The sequence below is a fragment of the Ochotona princeps genome, chromosome 2 (assembly GCF_030435755.1).
Source record: "Ochotona princeps isolate mOchPri1 chromosome 2, mOchPri1.hap1, whole genome shotgun sequence".
NCBI lineage: Eukaryota > Metazoa > Chordata > Mammalia > Lagomorpha > Ochotonidae > Ochotona > Ochotona princeps.
Window position 1 is genome coordinate 3428005 of NC_080833.1, and position 20623 is coordinate 3448627.

The 20623-nt window shown below is 46.8% G+C and overlaps 1 protein-coding gene across 1 annotated transcript in view; it reads left to right on the forward strand.

The window, feature by feature from the left end:
• LOC131482224 (calmodulin-binding transcription activator 1-like) overlaps positions 1–19981 on the forward strand; it is a 76789-nt gene extending 56808 nt beyond the window's left edge. The window contains exon 4 of the mRNA XM_058674686.1: positions 19689–19981. Within this exon, the coding sequence (XP_058530669.1) occupies positions 19689–19697 (9 nt within the window). The 3' untranslated portion in view covers positions 19698–19981. The remainder of the gene's footprint in view (positions 1–19688) is intronic.
• Positions 19982–20623: the final 642 nt, after the last annotated feature.

Genomic DNA, 20623 nt, shown 5'->3' on the forward strand with positions numbered 1-20623 from the left:
AGAGCAGGAGGGTGGAGCTGAGAGCAGGAGGGTGGAGCTGACAGCAGGAGGGTGGAGCTGACAGCAGGAGGGTGGAGCTGAGAGCAGGAGTCTGGCCCTGGCCGGGGGGGGACTGTGCTTCTGGAGGCTGCTGGTCTCCCACGTGGTGCCGGTCCTGGCGGCTGTGAGTGCACACCGCAGGGACCAGTGTGGTCACACTCAGATATGCCCTTCATTTCCCAGCTGCTGCTTCTTTTTAAGATTATTTTATTTTTATTGAAAAGTCAGATCTGGAGAGAGGAGGAGAGACAGAAAGATCTGTCCACTGCTTCACTCCCCAAGTGGCTGCAATAGCTAGAGCTAAGCCGACCTCAAGCCAGAGCCCGGAGCCAGGAGCCATGAGCTGCTTCCGGGTCTCAAGGCTTTGGGCCATCCTTGACTGCTTTTCCAGGCCACAGGCAGGGAGCTGGGAGGAAAGTGACGCAGCTGGAATACGAACCAGCACCCATATGGGATCCCGGTGCATGCAAAGTGAGGGCTTCAGCCACTAGGCTATTGCACCAGACCCCATTTCCCAACTTCTTAATGATGGAAAGGTGAATAATTATGGGGTCATTTGTGAAGTTGGAAAGTTTCAGGGTCGGAACCACTTTTTGACCCGGTTGTATGTTTAAATCACTGTTACTTTGAAACAGAACAGTATCTGGCCAAGTCTCTGGTTTTAAAAATAGGTTGGTGGGATATTTGTATCACTTTCCACTGTATATGTTTTTAATTTAAGAATTTGTAGTGAGATTCCTTTGTGTTTAGAAGTAAGTTTTCAGATTGTTTTTTATATTAAATCTATTGAGATAATCTTACGAAATTGCATTCTTGTCATCGTTCAGCACTTGCCGTGAAGTGCCCTTGTCTGCTCTGATCCTGGGGAGCTACTTTCCACTTGGAGATTCCTTGTGGCTGTCTTCATTCTCTGGGTAACGAGGAAGCAATGGTCCAGACATTCAGCGTTCTTGCCGCGGCTATGGATGTACCATAGTTAAGAAATGGTCGTGCAAGTTCTTGAAGCAGTTAAACACACTGTGTGTGCTTGGCTGCGAAGCCGGAAGAAGGCTTGCTCTGCTTACATGGACGTGTAGAGTTCTTTTGGTGTGGAGCACCTGTGGGTGCTCCTCATGTGAAGTGCTCCAGCTGTGTTATTTAAAAGGAGCCCCAACAGATGGCTTCTGCTGGGTCAGATGGCTTCTGCTGGGTTAAATTTAAGGCAGCAAATCCTCTTTAGTATTACTTGTAGTGCTTCTGAACTATTTGTAAAACTGCAAATAGATTTCTTTGTCACATGTGTGATTCGAATTATATGTAACTTTTGAAAATTTTACATTAACTAAATTTTTGAAAGTTTTTATAAACCATTATTTCAAGCATTGTATCTGTTTAATCTTTTTCATTTAGTGGTTATGTTTAGTAGCTACTGTGTGCTCTTGAAAAAAACAGCTATTCATGGCGCTGGTTAGGACAGGCAACCTGTGTTCGAGTGTGGAAGGGGGTCTCATATAACGAGAGTAGATGTGGTGTTTTATAGGAGGGAAGAGTGGGAATGTATAGCCGAGTGTCAGTGGGTGTAATATAACTAGGAGGAAATATTAGGGTATAGAGAGAGTCCACCTAAGATGACTGCACTAGCTTTTTGTTACTGCAACTAAAATGCCCTAGATGAGCGTCTTAGGAAGGAAGGGTCACAGTCCAGGGTTGGGACCTGTTGGCCTGGTGTGTGCCGAGGCTGGAGGAGGCAGGGGCAAGCGCGTGGTGGAAGTGGTGAGTTAGAGAGCAGAGACAGAGAGGGACTATGCTCAGTGTGCCTTGTGTCAGGTCAGGCTTTAATCATGGGCAGTCCGATCCAGTCCAGTTGCTTCCCCCAAAGAAAGGCTTTACCTTCCAGCAGTCTTCACTGGATATGTCACCATCCTTACACCATCAGCCATGAACCCATCACTAACTTGACATGTTAATGTGTGTTTTAGATATCTGTGTGAGTTCAGGGAGTCAAACAGGAGATGATCAGACATCATCTGGGAATGATGGGAAACCAGCTGACCAGATATTTAGAGTGGAGAAGGATTCTTGGCTGTAACAATGGGAGAGGCTTTTTACTAAGATTGGGCTGCATGTGTCTCATGTGGTGGACCCTGAAGTTGGGAGCGTAGCTTTGAGAGGATTCAGAGGAGCTGGGCTAGGATGTGGGCAGTGGGGTACCATGTCAGTCACGAGGGCTGTGGTCCTGTAGGAAGACAAACACCAGAAAACTCTTGGAGTATGGTATTATAAGGATGGTAAAGTCTGTGAGAACAGGATGAATTTGAGCCACAGAAGAGGCATCATGAAGTGTGCGTGAGCATAGGTATGGTAGGTCTTCTTAAGAAGTGACACGAAAGTTAAAACCCAAGGGCAGACACAGAATTAGCAAGCAAACTTTTCTAGGTTGCAGATACTGTCCCAGTGTAGGAATATAAGAGGGAAGTGCTTCAGCTTGTGGAGGGTGTGAGGAGAAAGATGGGCAACGCTGAAAAAGAAAATTTGACTCTGAAGCTTTCTGGGTCTGGGATCTGGTGGAGCATGGCAGCTGTTCGTGCCACCAGCTCTGGCAGTCACTTTGGTCCTGGTGCCGTTGGATTCAGGGCGAGGAAGCAGGTAGGTGATTGCTCAGCCCACAGAGCTGCTGAGGAACCTGAGGGACTGGTGGGCGGAGACGGTTAGAGTGGGTGCAGCTTTGGAGGAGGGACTTGGTAAACTTCGGACCTTGAGCAGGAATCCAGAGCCTGGAACCTTCCTTTGGGTGGTAGGACTGAAGGACAGATAGTCTTTGATAGCTGGGTTGGAAACCAAGAGCAGCAACAGACTGGGGAAGGAAGTCCATTGGACTCCACGTCATGGAGTTACAGGAGAGGGAATATGTACATTTTCTATGTTTTGGGAAGTAAAAGATAAGATTCAGCATCAGGAAACTGGAAAAACAACGGAAGTAACCAGAAACCCCAAGAAAAACCAGACATAAAGTCTAGAACTGAAAGGCCATCACTAAAATCTAGATGTTAAAGGGACTTGAGGCCTGTTGGGCCACCACCTTGCAGCCAGAGAGGCGTTCAGTGCTGTAGGAGCTGTTGGCCGGATGCTGCGGAATACTACATTCAGTGTGGAAAAGTCTTGAAGACTGACTATGTCAGGATGCCAGGATGGTTCTGATGTTTTCTCTGTCCGTGGCAGATGGGATATGGTGACCCGCTCCCCTGTGGGTATTCATTCAGATTTCATCCCATCAGTGCTCGGTGGTTTCTCTATGATAGCGTGTTTGTCACGAGATATAAAATAGCGAACACAGTCAGTGTTCAACTCGGCAAGATTGCGGTCAGGCCGGACAGGTCAGCTGAACTCCTTTGTGTCTGATGCTGTGTTCGTCCCTAGCACAGTGATCAAAACGTAGTCCTCTCGGGCCAGCACCATGGTGCAGTAGGTTAAGCCTTTGCCTGTGGCACCGGTATTATATGGGTGCCAGTTCATGTGCTTGTTGCGCTGCTTCTGATCCAGCTCCCTGCTAGTACACCTGGGAAAGCAGTGGAAGACCAAAGTGCTTGGGACCCTGCACCAAATTGGGAGACCCTTGCTGTTTGGGGTGTGAACTAGCACACGAAGAGCCCTGTTCTCCCTCTGTTACAACCTGCCTTTGAAATAAAAACAAGTACACTTTTCTTTCAAGAGTCTTTTCAGAGGGAAACAGCCACTAATAAGGCACACGTGTTCTTACTCTGGTGTTACAAAGCAGTAGGAAGCACCTGAAGGGAGAAGGCAGACTGCTGTGGGGAGGAGGTTCTGATCTAGAAAGGAAGCCAGGGAAGGCTTTGCGTGCGAAGTTCTTTACTTGCTTACATGGCAGACAGAGGCTGATGGATCTGCCATCTGCTGGCCTCTCCCTAACTGCTTGGAACAGCTGGGTCTCCCATGTGGGTGGCAGGCTCCTTGAACCATCACCTCCGCCTCCCTAGATGCGCTAGGATCCAGACCAGGCACTCTTAATATGGAATGGGCATGTTCCAGGTGTCATGCCAACCACCATCTCTGGTTTGCTTTTTATAGCCTTCATGCTGCTGCTGGAGTGGCTCGTGAACTGGAGGCGACGGTGGAAGTTGAGAGATCACTGTATATATTTGCAAGAATCAAGTGAAAGCTGCTGATGGTGGAGGTGGCACTAAGCTGGTGGCACTGGAGCTGGGTGGTTTGGAGACAGTGTATAGAAATAGCATCAGTCAGACTTGGTGAGGGAGGAAGAGTGTCTCCCAGATTGGAGTATGGAATGCGATACCATTTTCTGTGTAAAATGAAGGTAAATCAGTCACAGTGGGTAGTAGAAGGTGAAGAAATGCAGGCGGGTCAGTGCCAGGTGCTGCTGCTTCAGAGGGGGCAGTGTGGGGTGGGCCGCAGGACAGTGGAGGCCCTGGCTTGGGTAGGTGTGAGCACTTCTGTTGGGAAAGACAAGTGAGGGGCATTGAATGGCTGCGTGCTAAGGTGCTGATCTAAGCCGTTGTCGCATACAAAACGTGTGTTCCATCCTTGCCTCCAGAAGACTTCAATTCTGAAGGGGAGGACTTACAGTAAGTGAAAGAATTTGTTAAGTGAGTCATAAAGGAAGCAGAGTGAGAGCTGTCCGTGGAGAGAGAGGAGAGATGCGGGGTGCACAGTGGGACACGCTGCTACGCAGGACGGCATCGATGCCGTGTGAGACTCCAGGGCCGAGGCTGCCGCTGCTGGAGCGTCTCCAGAGTGTAGATTGCTGCCTGGCACGTAGTACATGCTCAGGAAATGTGTGGTTTCAAAAAGTTAAAAACATTTAAAAATACACATTAAAAAAAAACAGGATTGGCACTCCGCCTGTGGCCCTGGCAGTTCGTATGTGTACTGGTTCTAAGCCTGGCTGCTCCACTGGGGATCCTTGGGATGCGAAACCACATGGGAGACCCTGAGAAGCTGCTAGCTCTTGGCTCTGGGTCAGCTTTGCTCCGGTTGTTGTGGCTGTTTAGGGAGTGAACCAGAGGATGGAAGATCTGTCTCTTTCTCTCTCTGTAAGATATACCTTTCAAAGAAAAATAAATAAATTCATTAAAAAGAAATCCAAACCAAACTGTATGTGGATTTTATACATTTTATACCCAAATAAATCCATCTTTTAATTGTCCAGCATCATCTTGTTCAGCTTTCAGTTTTATTATGCTTTAAAGGGTGTTGTGTGTGACGGTTGTTTGAGGCCAGTTAATGAAAGTAGCTGGATTTAAGCTGCATTGACTCTGTATTAAATTTGAATTTGTGCTCCTTGCAATTACTCTTGCAGTTTTCGGTTAATTGGGCTGCTTCTCTAGGGAGTATTTTCGTGGGTCTTTGGTGTAGTTCTGCCTCCTGATGATCTTATTGTTTGCTGGAAATCATGCTGACAGGCCGTCACTCCTTCTAATTTAGGCATGCTCGAAGAAGGCTGCCATTTATTTGCTGAGTCTTAAGGTTTTATTGGGAGGTTCCAGTGCCATATATAACTTGGCCTTAGCTAAAGAAGATCTTGCCTCTTTTGACTGCTAACTGTAGGGCTTTTCTGTTAAAAAGGAGTTTGATGCAGGTGTTTTAAGACTATGAAGTCACAGCTGGAAGTTGCCTTCTGCGTGTCTGAAGGGCCTCTTGCAGTCCTGAGAATGGAATCGTGTTTGCTCTAGGTTGTCTCTTCTCAAAATCACTTCATTGTATTTTTATTATGAAGTATTTAAGAGTAGACTTAATTATAAAAGTAATTAATGATCATTGGAAAAATTGTGAAAACATGGAATTGTAGAGTTATAAATAGAAATTTTTTTAAAAAGATGTATTTATTTTTATTGGAAAGGTAGATTTAGAGAAAAGGAGAGACAGGAAGATCCTCCATTTGCTGGTCAGTGGCTAGAGCTGAGCTGACCTGGAGCCAGGAGCTGGCACGTGGGTGCAGGGTCCCAAGGCCTTGGACCATCCTTTGCTGTTTCCAGGACATAAGCAGGGAGCTGGATAGGAAGTGGAGCAGCCGGGACACAAACCAGCACCCACATGGGATCCTGGCACTTGCAAAGTGGAGGGTCATCGAACTGAGCCATCCACACTGGACCCCAAGCAGAAACTTATCTCTTAAGGTTATCCATCCTTAGGGGCTAACCACTGTCACTAATTGGATTTGTATCCTCCTTTGGACTACAAAAATAGTTATCGTTGAGTCATTGATTCTTCCCTTTTGATTTGACATTTTATCTTTACCATGTGCAAATATAAACTTTTTTGTGTGTGTGTGTGTGTGTATGTATTTAAAGATTTATTTATTTGAAAGCCCGAATTACAGAGGGAGTAGGAGACAGAGACAAGGAAGGAAGGAGGGAGGAAGGGAAGGGGAGAGAGAGAGAGAGATCTTTCATTTACTGGTTTACTTCCTAAATGGTTGCAAAGACCAGAGCTGGGTTGGCGTGAAACCAGGAGCCAGGAGCTTCTTGTAGGTCTTCCGTGTGGGTGCAGGGGTCCCAGGCTGTGGTTCATCTTTTCACTGCTTCCCCAGGCACATTAGGAGGGAAGTGGATTAGAAGTAGAGCAGGTGGGGCTGGAATGGCACCAGTATGGGATGCCAGCCCCTACCAACTACACCGCAGTGCTGCTCCCCTATGTATGTGCATTTGTTTCTTAATCCTGATTTCTTTTTCCTTTGGTGATCTGTTTTTACCCTGCTTGGATCAGTACCACCTTGTTTTTTCTTACCTTAGATAGTTTTTTCTTTTTGCTTACATACTGTAAGGGGAAGTTATTGCTTCTTCCCTCTTTTTAAAGATGCATCATGGAGTATGACTCTGCAGTACGATGCATTTCTTCCTGGATGCCCTGTGCCTGGTTGCAGTGAGCTCAGGTCATGTAATCTCCGCGCCCCCCACCCCCCGCTTGGCAGCATAAGTTGTGGATCAGTGAAGCAAAACTAAAGCAACTTTTCTTGCTACTAGAGCTGGGATTTAGGTAATTTCCAACCTTTATTTCTCTATTGTGCTTTCTCACACATTGGACATGTCAAAAGTAAAGGACCAAATGGGCGAATGCTTGAGTGTCTTTGAGGTCAGAGCTCACTGGGCAGGGGTCCCAGGGCTGAGTTCCCGTTGCAGGACCAGCCAGGCCTGAGACCGAAGCCCCTGTGCAGTGTTAGCAATGTTTTGGGAAGCACTGCTCTCAGCAAAAGCACTCCAGCTTGCTTTATTTATTTTTTTCATTTGTAGATCATGCAACTTAAAATGGATCTTCTGTTTGGAGAGCCTGATTTATGTAATTGCAGTGCGATACACATAAAATAAAACATGCTGTCTTACCTGCTTACAGCCTTTTTTGAGGCAGAGTCCCGCAAATGCCCATCATGGCTGGGGCTCAAGCCCAGAGCTGGAAATGTGTGGTTGGCAGAAGCCTAATGACTCGAGACATTGTAAAGTTGGAGTCGGGAGCCAGAACTGGGTGTGTATTCATTTGAAAGGCAAAGTGTCGGAGGGAGGGCGGGGGAGGGCAAAGCGGAGAAATATGCCATCCACTGAAGGGGCCGTGCTCTCGTGGACTGGAGCCGGGCCAGTTAAGATCTTGTGCTTCATCCGGGCCTCCATGTGGGTGGCAGGGCCAAGCACTTGGTTGTCTTCTACTGCTTTCTCAGACTTAGTAGTGGAACTGGATCAGAAATAGATTTTAAGATGCACAGTTTAATAGTATTGATAGCTCATTCACAATTTTGGGCAGTCATCACCATCCATCTCCATAATTCTTCCTTTTGGGTAACCAACTATATGCCTGTTAAGTAGCAACTTCCCAGGCCCGGTGAATGGCTAAAGTCCTCACTTTGCATGTGCTGGGATCCCATATGGGTGCTGGTGTATCCTAGCGGCTCCACTTCCCTCCCAGCTCCCTGCTTGTGGCCTGGGAAAGCAGTTGAGGACGGCCCAAAGCTTTGGGACCCTGCACCTTTGTGGGAGACCTGGAAGAGGCTCCTGGCTCCTGGCCTCTGGCTTGAGGTCGGCTTAGCTCCAGTTGTTGAGGCTACTTGGGGAGTGAACCAGAACATGGAAGATCTTTCTCTCTCTAAATCTAAATCTAATTTCAAAAAAAAAGTAACTTCCCATCTCCCCTGCCCTAGCTTTGACAGTCACCTCCGTACTGTCTTATCTATGAAAGAGGAGCATACATTGGTGTATTTTTTTGTGACTGACATTTTTCATTTTCATGTCACCAACATAAGATTGAATGATATTCTATCATGTGTACACCTCATGGATTTGTATGCATTTCTCCATCAGTGGAGTTTGATTTGTGTCTGCCTTTGGATGTCCATGAAGATGGTATATATGAACCTGTGAGATATATATATATATATATACACACACACACACATATATATATATCTGAGAACCAGTCTTCTTGAAAGAAATTTATTTTCCTCTCCATGTGGTTTTTGTTTTGTTTTGCTTTTAAATTTTTGTTGGAAAGGCAGGTCAGATTTATGGAGATTTTTCCTAAGGGTTTGGGCCATTTTCTGCTGCTTTCTCAAGCTATAAGCAGGGAGCTGGATGGTAAGTGGGGCAGCCAGGACATGAACTGGTGCCCATATAGGATCCTGGGCTTGCAAGGTGAGGATTTAGCTATTGAGCCATCAAAAACAGGTCTGGGTCCTCCTCATCCCCCACCCCCATTGTCTTTTTTTTTTTTTTTTAACCTTTTATTCACTGACTCTAATCTGAGTTTAACTTCCATTTCTCTCCCAGATCTCTTAGATCTCTGGTGTTTTTAAACTTGTTAAAACCTAGGGAACATTTTTCAGTGTTTTATGAGTTCTCAGCCATTTTCAACCCAAGGCCTCCCCCTCTCCATCTTGGTCCCTGGGCTGTTGGCAGGTCCCTGGTTTTCCTCCCACTGGTTGGCTGTTCCGTCTTGGTTTTCTCCTGACCAGCATTTAAGGTCAGGGCTTCATTACAGACTGACTTGTCTCTGTGAGCAGCTAATGTGGCGGCTGTTTATGAGAAATTAGACCAAAACAAATTCTTGCTTTTGGAAAGAAGAGAACCAAAGGCAGACTTAATCAAATATTCTCATTGTTTGCATGTACAAGGTAATGATTTTCTTTGTAACTATTATGAGCTCTGTGAATTACACTAATTTATTTTTTTAAAAAAAGATTTATTTATTTGAAAGCTGAGTTACGGAAGGAGGGAGGGAGAGATCGATGGGCGGAGGTGGGGGGATATCTCTTCCATCCTTTGATTCCCTCCCCAAGTGGCCCCATTGGCCAGGGCTGGGCCAGACTGAAACTAGAAACCCAGAACTCCTCCTGGGCCCCCATGTTGGTGCAGGACTTTGAGCCATCCTCTGCTGGTTTCCCACATGCATTAGCAGGCAGCTGGGTAGGAAGTGGAGCATCTGGAACTCGGTTGCCAGCATTGCAGCCCTGCATGGTGGCTTAGCCAGCTGCGTCATGACGCTGGCCCATACACTCATTTTAAGGAGAGGGCAGCATTCTCTCCATCTTCATTCGAGTGTATTTGACAAAAATTTTATATCGTCAAGGTATACAGTGTACGACTTTAATCTAAGTACACATTGTGTATTTATCAGTTCTAACTGATACATCATCCTGTGTGTGTGTGAGCTTACACAGTTCCAAGTCAGTGGTGCTACCAGCGCATCTTCTGAAAACCTGTGTCCTACATCCTGCATCCCCCACAGCACTTGGCCGCCACTGCTCTCCTCTCTGCCTCTGGGGGTCTGGGCCTGTCTCTTCTTGATGTCCGTTCTTACTGTAGCAGCAGTTTGCTGCAGGTGGACTCTGATGTTTGTTTCTGGAGCTGAGTCAAGTTCATGCTGGAACTGCCTCCTTGGAGTTTCTGCTGGAGGACCTGACGGCTGCAGTGGAGCTGGCCGTCTTCCTGTAGCAGGCAAGGGCACCTCAGCCTGCCAGGTGCCTGAGTCAAACCCTGGAAGTTAGGTTTAAACAAATCTTTCAACAAGTTACAGAGCAGAGTCAAGAATGTCAGAGTTGCTCTGGCTCCCATGCCCTGTTTTCCCATTGACATTGCTGTGGTACACTGTCACCCCCTCCCCCAGTGAACCAGTGTCGACCACTTGTAAGCAGAACTTTCCCCTTGATTCCTGGCTCCCTAGGTTCCTCTAGTGTCCCTTTCCTTTCCTTTCCGGGATCATGTGCAGGATGCCTTATATACATCCAGTGTCTCAGCTTCCTGTGCTGTGGTAGACTGACAGTCTCTCGGCCGTTCTGGTTTTTACTGACCTTGACAGGCTGTTCTTCAGCGGGGCTCTGTCTGCTGTTTCTCTCACTATTAGGCTGCGGCTGGGAGGGTTAGGGAGGAAGACCCAGAGGGAAGCTGCCATTCTAATCACATTATGTCCAGGCAACTTGCTCTCAGCAGGACTCACTACAGAGAGTTTGAGCTGTCTCTGCTTGTCTTTGCTTGGCTCAGGTACTGTTGAGGTTTCTGCACTGAGGTTACCATTTTTCTTCCTGTAGAGGTCAGTTTTGATACTTTCTCCTCCTTTTAATGTGTATTGAATCCAACCCAATTCCTACTGGTCCTTTTTCCAAATACTTGTAAATTTCCATTCTGTCAGACTCCCTCCTTAGAGCCACAGCCGCACTCGACTGCGGCGCACGCCTTCTAAAACGCCCGCTCTAGTGGCTGTGTGTCCCCTTGCCTCCTCCCAGCCCAGTCACCACCCTGCTGCCATCCTGAGCCCTCCTCGCATCTTGGGGTGCCTTCCTGTTGTGCTTGAGGGGCCATCGCAGCTCCTCCACGCAGCGCTCCAGGCCTCTGTGGCCTTGTTCCCTCTCCAGCCTCCTGTCAGCCTGTCTCCACACACTGGCTTCAGGACCCTGTTCCTTTAGGCAGTGCTGTTTCTCCTTCTTAGACTGCTGGTCGTCATCCACCCTGTTTTCCTCCAGATTTTCATTGATACGGATTCAAATGTTACCTCTTCAGAGAACACTCCCCCATGGCAGGGTCCGTGAGGGAGATGCCTGCTGTGCATTCCCACAGGATTCGGTACTTTCTGCTCTGGGTGCTTGGATTCCTGCGTGGGAGCTGCATCTCAGTTAAGATGGACAAGGCTTTGGCTGCTCCCTCGTTACTGTGTGTCCCTGTTACTTGGTACTGGACTGCTGTTCAGCAGGTGCTAGGCATGGTTTGTTGGATGGATGAAGTTTGTCTTTTGAATGGAAAATAATCGCTCCTTTAAAAGGAAAGCATTTGAGCAGGAAGAGGAGGGAGAGAAGGAAAGTGAAAGCACACAAGAATGCACGAGTTGAGTTTGTTCAGTGGCTCACTCCCGGCGTGTCCCGGATGCCTGGGGTTTGGACTGCAGTCTGGGATCTCTCACAGGGGGTAGGAACCCAATTCCACGAACCATCGCCATGGACTGCCTCCTGGGTCCTGCATTAGCAGGGACTGAAACCAGGAGCCCGAGCTGGCTTTTGGACACAGGCACTCTGAGGTGGGGGCAGGCTACATACTCAACCCCCCGTGAGCTCCACTGTCAAAATATTCTCTCTTGGGCCTGGTGCAATGGCTCAGCAGCTAAATCCTTGCCTTACATATGGGCATATGGGTGCTGGTTTATGAGCTGGCTGCTCTACTTCCTACCCAACTCCCTGCTCGTAGCCTGGGAAAGCAATAGAGGATGAACCAAAGTCTTGGAGCCCTGCACTCAAGTGGGAGACCCAGAAGAAGCTCTTGGCTTCGGATTGGCTCAGTGCTGGCTGTTGTGCCCATATGGGGAGTGAATCAGGGGTTTGAAGATCTTTCTCTTTCTTTGTGTAAATCTTATTCACCTGGGGCTGGACTGGGTCGAGACCAGGATCCAGGAACTTCTGGGTGTCATCATTTGCTGCCCCCGCCCCAGTGTTTATTAACAGGAAGCAGGTGAGGACGTGGATTAGCTGTGACTTGAACCAGCAGTCCTGTGTTGGCATGTGAGTGGCACATGAAGCTACTGAACTTGCTGTGCCACAAGGTCCCACTGCAGCACCTGTACCATTTTTTGGATTTGCAGTCTTGAGGTTGACGTTTACCCATCTTCAGAAATGAGGTGGCAGTGTCTCCCTGTCATGTGAAGTGGTCATTGTCATAGTAACCACAGTACTGATTTTATTGTGTTTTTGATTTCCCAGCAGCGTGCTATGCAGTGCACATTAATGATTTTGTTAATTCTCACAGCAGCCCTGTTAGGTAGAGATGCTATTATTTTTGTGTTATAAATGAAGAATCTTTTAAAAAAACATACTTGTTTATTTTTAGGTGAAGAGATGAAGTGGGCAGTAGAGGGAGAGGGAAGGGTCTTCCATCAGCAGAAGTGAGCCTTAGCTGAGAAGTTACAAGACTTGTTCAAGGTGTTCAAGGAGTGGCGCTGTTGTTGAAACTCAGATTGAACTAATTGGTGTCACATCAGAGTCCAGAAAGAACTCCTTGTGTCCCACGTAGCCACTTCGCCTCCCAGGAAAGCTTTGCTCTTGGGTTTTGAAATCCGTTAAGATACCTGTTGGCATTGAGAACACTGAATAGTAGTGAGAGGGCGGGCGGCCTTACGCTGCGGTCAGCTTTGGCACCGTGAGAGGAGTGTGTGGGGCCTGCAGGACAGAGACCTTCAGGCGGAGATGGCAGGCTCTGGCCAGACTCACCTGGGAGTTGACTAGACATGCGGTTTCGGAGCCACTTGTTTGATTTCATCACTTATGCTGTTCCAAAGTGGAACTTGGGAAACTGGAGTTGTTACTCAGTCTGAAGGTTGGTGTTTTTTGTTTTTTGTTTTTTGTTTTTTGTTTTTTGTTTTTTTTTTTTTTTTGTTAATTTATAGGTTTTTCCTTTGTGAGGAAGAGAGAGAGAGAGAGAGAGAGAGAGAGAGAGAGAGAGAATGGATCTTCAGTCTGGTGGTTTTCTTCTCCGATGGCTTAATCTCAAGGCTGGGCCAGATGAAGTCAGGTGCCAGAAGCTTCATCCAGGTCTCACATGGGGGCTTGGGCCCAAACACTTGGGCCATCTGCTGCTGCTCTTCTCAGGCCATTAGCAGGGAACTGGATCAGAAGTGGAACAGATGGGAACAAACTAGCATCGATATGGAATGCTGGCATAGTAGGCAGCAGCTTTTCTTGCTGTGCTGTTGACACCAGCCCCTCAGCCTGACATTTAGAAACAGTAGAAAAAAAATGCGGGATGTCATTTGTAATAATGCAGATGATCCCATAGGAAGCTCATGCAGATATTAAAGTAAGCACCGCTGTGTGTGGTTGGTGAGTTTAAAAATAAGTAAAGTAGGGCCTGGCGGCGTGGTCTAGCGGCTAAAGTCCTCGCCTTGAAAGCCCCGGGATCCCATATGGGTGCCGGTTCTAATCCCGGCAGCTCCGCTTCCCATCCAGCTCCCTGCTTGTGGCCTGGGAAAGCAGTTGAGGACGGCCCAAAGCTTTGGGACCCTGCACCCGCATGGGAGACCTGGAAGAGGTTCCTGGTCCCAGCATCGGATTGGCGCGTACCGGCCCGTTGCAGCTCACTTGGGGAGTGAAACATCGGATGGAAGATCTTCCTCTCTGTCTCTTCTCTCTGTATATCCGGCTTTCCAATAATAATAAAAAATCTTTAAAAAAAATAAGTAAAGTAGAAACATGAACAGTAGGCAAGTTTGTTTCCCTTTTGCTTTATATTTATTTGGGAGAATTTGGCATATACCTTATTATCCCTTCTTCCTAGTGAGTCAGTATGAGAAGGGGCTGGGTCTTGGCTGAGACAAGATTGGCCAGTTTGAAGAGTGGATTTCAGTGTATCTTATGAACTGACATGTTCACAACTGTGAGTGTGTCATGATTTGCCCGTGAGAGACCTTCAGAAACTTCATGGCAAGTGTGAGTGCTGTGGTGCGGTGAGTTAAACCACCGCTCGGGACGCATGCCTTCCAAGTCGGAGTGCCAGTTGCAGTCCTAGCTGCCCCAGCGCGTGCCCGGAGCACAGTGCTTGCACCCTGCCGCCAAGTACAAGAGCCAGACGGAGCGCCCAGTCCCAGCTGGTGCAGGCATCTGTGGTAAACCGAGTCGTGGGATATTTGCTGGTCTCTTGGGGTGTCACACACTCTCTCCCTTTCACAACGTAGGTGAAATACATAAACAGTAATGAGAAGGGTGGCAAAGTGTAGTATGAAAAAAGTATGAGTTAATTTCAAAGTTTTAAGTAAATGAGCTTCTAATTGCATTTTTCATAAACTTTTCTGAAGTATCCTCATGAAAATTAGTATGCTCCCTGCTAATGGGCCCGGGGAGCAGTGGGAAATTACCTGAAGTTTTGGAGCCCTCGCCCACTCGGGAGCCTCGGAGGAACGCTGCAGACCAGCCCGGCTCTGACCATTGTGGTCATGGGAGGAGTAAAGCAGTGAGTGAAAGAGGTCTTTGTAATTCTGCCTTTCAAATAAAACAAGTAGATATCTTTTAGAAAAGGAGAACATTGTGTGACACCAGCACCCCGTGTGTGGGCACTGGTTCTAGTGCTAAGCGCCCGCTTTGGAGCCAGCTCCTGCTGATGGTCTGGGAACAGCAGCAGGGCCCAGTGCCCAGCTCCTGCTCAGGCTGAAGCAGCATGTGGAGAGTGAGTCAGTGGGTGGGAGATGTGTTTTTCCTTCTCTTTCTCTCTCTCTGATGCTTTCAAGCAAAATAAATAAATAAATAAATAATGAAAGAATTCTTAAAAACCGAGCAAATTAGTAATAACACATGCTTTAGATTTATATATTTATGTGTTCAATGTTTGCTTAGAAACAGTTCTTTTATCGCATGTGACAAGAAGCCAGCTAGCAGACTTCTCTACCCGCTTGGTTCTCTCCAGGGCTGTGTGAGTCCAGCACACATGGAGAGGGCACAGGTCACACATGTGCATGTGTGTGTAATCCATGACTGTCAGCACCAAGGTGAGCATGTGGATCGCCCTCCAAAGTTTCCTCCTTGAGGAAAGTAAGTTACATTGTTGAGAATAAAATACTAGGTAGAAAGATGTTAACTTGTAGTTTAGCTTTTAGGTTTTTTTTTTCTTTTTCTTTTTTTTTTTCCGAAAGAGTGAAAGACAGTGGAGAGAGAGTAAGAGCTTGAGAGAGAGGTCGCTCCTATGCACTGGTTTGCCTCCCAAATGTCCACAGCAGCTGTACTGGACTGCGGTCATGCTCCCATCGCTGGATATGTGATGTGTCCCACTTGGGAATGGATCCAGACCTCCTGTGTCAGGGGCAGGAATCCAGAATCCAATAACTGGAACTATTTCCACGGGCTGCCAGGGTCTGCGTTAGAGGAAGCTAGAGTCGGGAGCTGAAGTGGAGCTGGGAACATCTTAACTCCTCCGCTTTTCTTTCATTAATTATCGTTGAAAGAGGCAAACACACAGAATTTCCCCTCTACTGGCTCACCTCCAGCGTGCCTGCCAGAGTCGAAGGTTTGCCTGGCAGAACCCAGGGACTGAGAAGAGCAGGGTCCAGGTCCCCCGTGGGCAGCAGGACCTAACTGCCTGAGTGGCTGATTGGTTGGCTGCCTCGCAGGCACTCGGGGGTGGTATGTATGCCTCTTAGCCAGCAGGCCAGATTTTAATGAGTTGAAAATATAGGTTACTGTATTCTTTAAGCCTTTAGAGAAACAGCGTAGAACAGATCATCTAAGAAAAATTTGTCAAGTAATATTTTCAGAAAGTTTAGAAAAGTGGTGAGAAGGGGGAGAGGAAGGAAGGGGGCCGTGCTGGATGACTCATGTCTTTTCTAATTGATGGCTTTGCTGCCCTGCTCGAAAACAGACATAAATTCTAATGTGAAATGGTAAGAGCAGTATAATCCCTGCTTAACTGAAGGGTAGTCTTGGCTCAAGTGCATTTTATTCTAGTGATTGTCTGTTTTATTGAATAGTTTGCTGCTGATTTATTTATTTACATTTATAGATTAAAAATAATACATTTTGCCCAGTCACTAAAATCAGCTTTTGCCTGGACGTTTCTTTTTCCTTGCAGAATCCATTTGCTGAGGCTGGTGTCTGCTGTGGAAAGCATTATGTAATATTGTTAAGTTAATAGCCGTTTTGTAAAGAATTAGTGAAATGTGTAGCATTCTGTTTTAATGGATTTCTTGAACAATCTCCGTTTGGCTTCTCAGGCTCTTTAAATTTTCTTGGCTTTGTATTCATTTCTGTCCAGTTCATCTGTGTGCATTTTTTCCAAATATGCTGGAGGTGAAAATGGCAGTATTTTTGTCATAATGTAACTTTACTAGAAACGGTGTTTTTGTGTAAGATGTTAGACGATTTCCTGTGCTTATAAATACTGTACTTTATCCTTCCAAAAAGATAAAACATTATTTATTTATTTACTTATTTTGTTTTAGAGAGAGAGGGCAAAAGAAAGAGAAATCCTCCCGTCTGATAGTTCACCCCACAAATGCCTGGACTGTCTGGGGCGGGCCAGGCTGAAGGCAGAAACTGGGACCTGGATGCGCTGCCCTTGGATGGGCGCAGGAGCCCCCTGAAGGTTTCCTGGCTGCCTTGCAGAAGTGCCTTTGCCCGAAGCTGAAGCTGAGGTGGGGAGCCAAGCTGGGATCTGGGGCCTCAGTGGATCTTAACCAGCGTCCACTCTCCCCACGTAAGATTTTATCATGGAGTAGGACTGCATTTGTTGCAAGCTCCATCCCTGTAAAATGTGCAGAGAGCACTTCCTGTGGGTGAGACTGGCCTGTAGGAACACTGCTTCCTGACCCCCTAGCAACCTGATGGGCAGCGCAGGGTGACGCTTGGCCTATGTTTCAGTGGGCCAACCCACAAATACGCGGTGTGCTTTTCCGCAGTGAAGATGGCCTGTCTGCTGCAGTTCAGCCTTCAGGCAGGGGGGCATTGATTAGGGTTTTTGAGTATTTCTTTTTGATACAGATTGCAATTAGAAAAAGAAACAAGGTGTACTTTGAACAAGCCTAGGTGGGGTAGACTGGCCTTTTCCTGTACTTTGTTCCCGTACTGGTGTGTTCCTCCTCCCTGGCTGACAGTGGACCTCCCTGCAAAGTGGGAGGCTCCTGGGGGAAGGATCTTGAGGCACTGCTGTCTGTGGTCTGGGAATGAGGCCAAGAGGGAGGAGGCGTGAAGGTGGAACTGGTTAGACCTTGGGGTGGAAGAGAAGCTGCTGAAGCACATAACCCCCCTGAGAAGGGAGGAGTGGAGCTGACCCTGCTGCTGTGGAGAGCGCACTGACAGGTGCTACTGCCCAACTGCTGCCCTTGTTTCTGGAGCTTTCCGCAGCTCCTGCTGTGGTCTGAAAGGCGCACCTTGATGGCGGCCTGGCTGGCTTCTTGCTGTCTTCTCCTTTGACTATGGGGCTACAGGAAACTCTCAGCCTCTACCTCCCCTCCTCCAGTAGCAGACAGACTTTGAAAAACATTAGCTGATACCATTTTGAGATTTTTCTTTGAAAGTATGTGTTTGTGTTACCATTTTTCATAGCAGATTTGCCATAATTTGTAATAAACTAGGTAAAAGCTGGGCATTGTTTTTGTGGAGTTATTTGTGACTGGTCCTGGTGGTGTCGAGGCGCTGAGGTGCTCTTGCTCACTGCGTAGAGTACGGCCTGGGGGGCTGAGACACAGCGCAGGGACTAAGCTCACTGTGTAGGGTACGGCCTGGGGGGCTGAGACACAGCGCAGGGACTAAGCTCACTGTGCAGGGTACGGCCTGGGGGGCTGAGACACAGCGCAGGGACTAAGCTCACTGTGCAGGGTACGGCCTGGGGGGCTGAGACACAGCGCAGGGACTAAGCTCACTGTGCAGGGTACGGCCTGGGGGGCTGAGACACAGCGCAGGGACTAAGCTCACTGTGTAGGGTTCGGCCTGGGGGGCTGAGACACAGCGCAGGGACTAAGCTGGTAGACATTTTGGGCTAATGTATTTTGAGAATTGCTGAATTTAAAAAATGATTTAGAACACTTTTAAAAAACTTTAGTGAGGGGTCTTCAGAAAGGTTACAGAAAATGTATTATGGAAAATGAGCATGAATTTCAGAAATGTATTGCACCAGAATAAACCTTGTGATTCTGTTTTCCATGAACCTTTGGAGCCCCCTTGTAATAAGCTACCTTATTGTTAAGATTATTATTTTATCAGTATGCACTGTGGTAATGAAAGAGCTCCATAGGATCTGAATAGGCATGCTTTTTCTCCTTTTTAAGCAAAATAATTCAGAAAATTAAATAACTAACGTGACACTGCTGAGTTCTTGGTGTGTGCGCGCATGTGGAAGTGGTCTGCTAACAACAGTGCCGGCGTGGCTTGCACGAGGTGCGGGTTCCCTCTGTGCTCGTGAGAATGACTTGCATGCCTCCCGGCAGCAGACGCACGTGGGACGGACTGTGAGCGGCCGGGAGATGAAGTAGCGCTTTGCCCTTCGGTGGCTGTGCAGTGCAGGAAGCCCTGCAGGTGCTGCCAAGCCAGGCCCTGGGAGAGGCGGCTGAGCTGGTGCTGACCTTAAGCTGTGAGAACCAAGAGCCTGCTCTCTTTAGTAAGATCCTCCCGGAAAGTTGTCTGTATTTTAATGTGTAAGCATTTTTGGAATTTGATTTTAACAAGATTATCTAGATGTTACTACGATGAGGCAAAACTGAACTAGGAGAATGCAGGAAGAAATGACAGAGACTCAGGAGCAAGGGAACCCAGCCAGGTCCTCTCTTCGCTCAATGTGCTCCCACTGACTCATCTGTGGCAGGCCTGACTCTGTTTGGATCTGCTGTCTGGCCTCAAATCAGGGAATGGAGTGGCTCGGACTTAGTTTTCTGAAAGGAAATGCCAAGGACACTGTGTGATGACGCTGCTGGTTTTACTGAGTGCAGTGCATGTTGGACTGACTGTCACCAGTGTTGTTCTGTTGCTGCTGAGCTGAGTCCAGTTTGTCTTGGTTTAGGAGGTGTTTCCATGTGTGCAGAGCCTGGCTTTTGCCATCCTTTTAAAAAGGACGGACTAGTTTGTTAGTGGGGAAAGTGAGTGAATAGTAACATTTGTTAAGGAAATGTAGCCTGTAGGCACTTTTTCCTGTAGATATTGCTTGTGCTAAGCTTTTGTTAACTCTGTCGTAGCAGTAGAACTAGTACGTTGTTGTGCTTAAAGTGTGGTCTTTCCGCTTAGCAGTGTGAGGTGAACAGAGCCTGATAGATACACGGTTTGTTTTATCATGTATCATTTTATTGTTATACTAAATGTTCCAATAGTAGACATTTTACACAGCTGCTTCAAAAGAGACAAATTTGCAAAAACTTAGTTTTGGAACTCATCCCTTAAGGGAAGAAAACAAACAAACAAAAAAACCCACCTCACTATGCTTTGTTACAATGAGATTTCTGATATGTTGGCAACTTAGCAAACATTGGCATTTCCAGAAAACAAGGTGGGATCCCAATTGGAATATCGGTACTTCCTGGTCACTTTCAATTGGAGATACTCAGAGTTTAAGTACAGTTGAACGGTTAAGTTTCATGGTCAAGTTTCTAGAAGAATTGTGTTGGTAAGAGCTGATGAAGCGGCTCTGTGCGGAGTGCGGAGTGCGTCGTGGGCTCCGAGATGCCGAGATGCGGGTTGTACTCACTGCAGCTCCTTTGTTTTGCAGAGATCATGATGCAGCCGTCCTTTTGGATTTCTTTTTAATAATGTGTGACCCTTCACCTTTGATCCCCTGACCTGCATTACCTTGGTAACCATTTCATTTTTTAATTTAATTTCATTTTTTAATTTTGGTGTACAAGCTGTAACATTTCATCTTTCAAAGTGTGACATGCTGATTTCCTCAAATAGAGGTACCCCTTTGAGTGATAAATTTGCAAAATGCTGTCTTCATTTTCTGTATTAAAATTCATTTCAGTTTTAAAAATAAAGTGTAATCTGTGTTTTCATCCTTTCAAAGTTTGTTTAATGAGTGCATTTCCCCATACAGTATATTTCCTTTTTATTCATGTTTTGTAGAAGTTGAATGAAATTGTTTATATAGAACTGACACACATTCAGGAGCCCTAAAATGCCTCCACCCTCTCACACTGTCACGCGCGCACACACACACTCACACACACACGTGGACACACACACACACTCCTTCCCTACACCCACACACTCTCACACGTGCACACACACACACACACACACACGCACACACACTTCTTCCTTACACCCTCCCCCCCCACACATACACTCTCCATCCCTCCCTCTGTCTTTGTAGAACAACGTATCTTTCTTTTGGAAATACAATCATTCTTTAAAAAGTTTGTAAAAAATAGAGTTAAGTTGTTTTGGTGTTAAAAATTGTTTGAAACCCATGTGTACAAGGAATTTTGAAAGGGCCCATGGAGTATATGTATTATGAAAAAACATTCATGGATTTCAAAACTTTCACCAAAATTTTTGCATGAAAATAAACTTATTGCAGTTTCCATTTTTGCAAACTTTTCGCAGTTTCCGCGTAGTATTAATTTGAATTCCTTAGTCTTAGCTACTGCATTCTTGCATTCTCAGAGTGTATTTTATATACTACAGTATTGTTGGGGAACACAG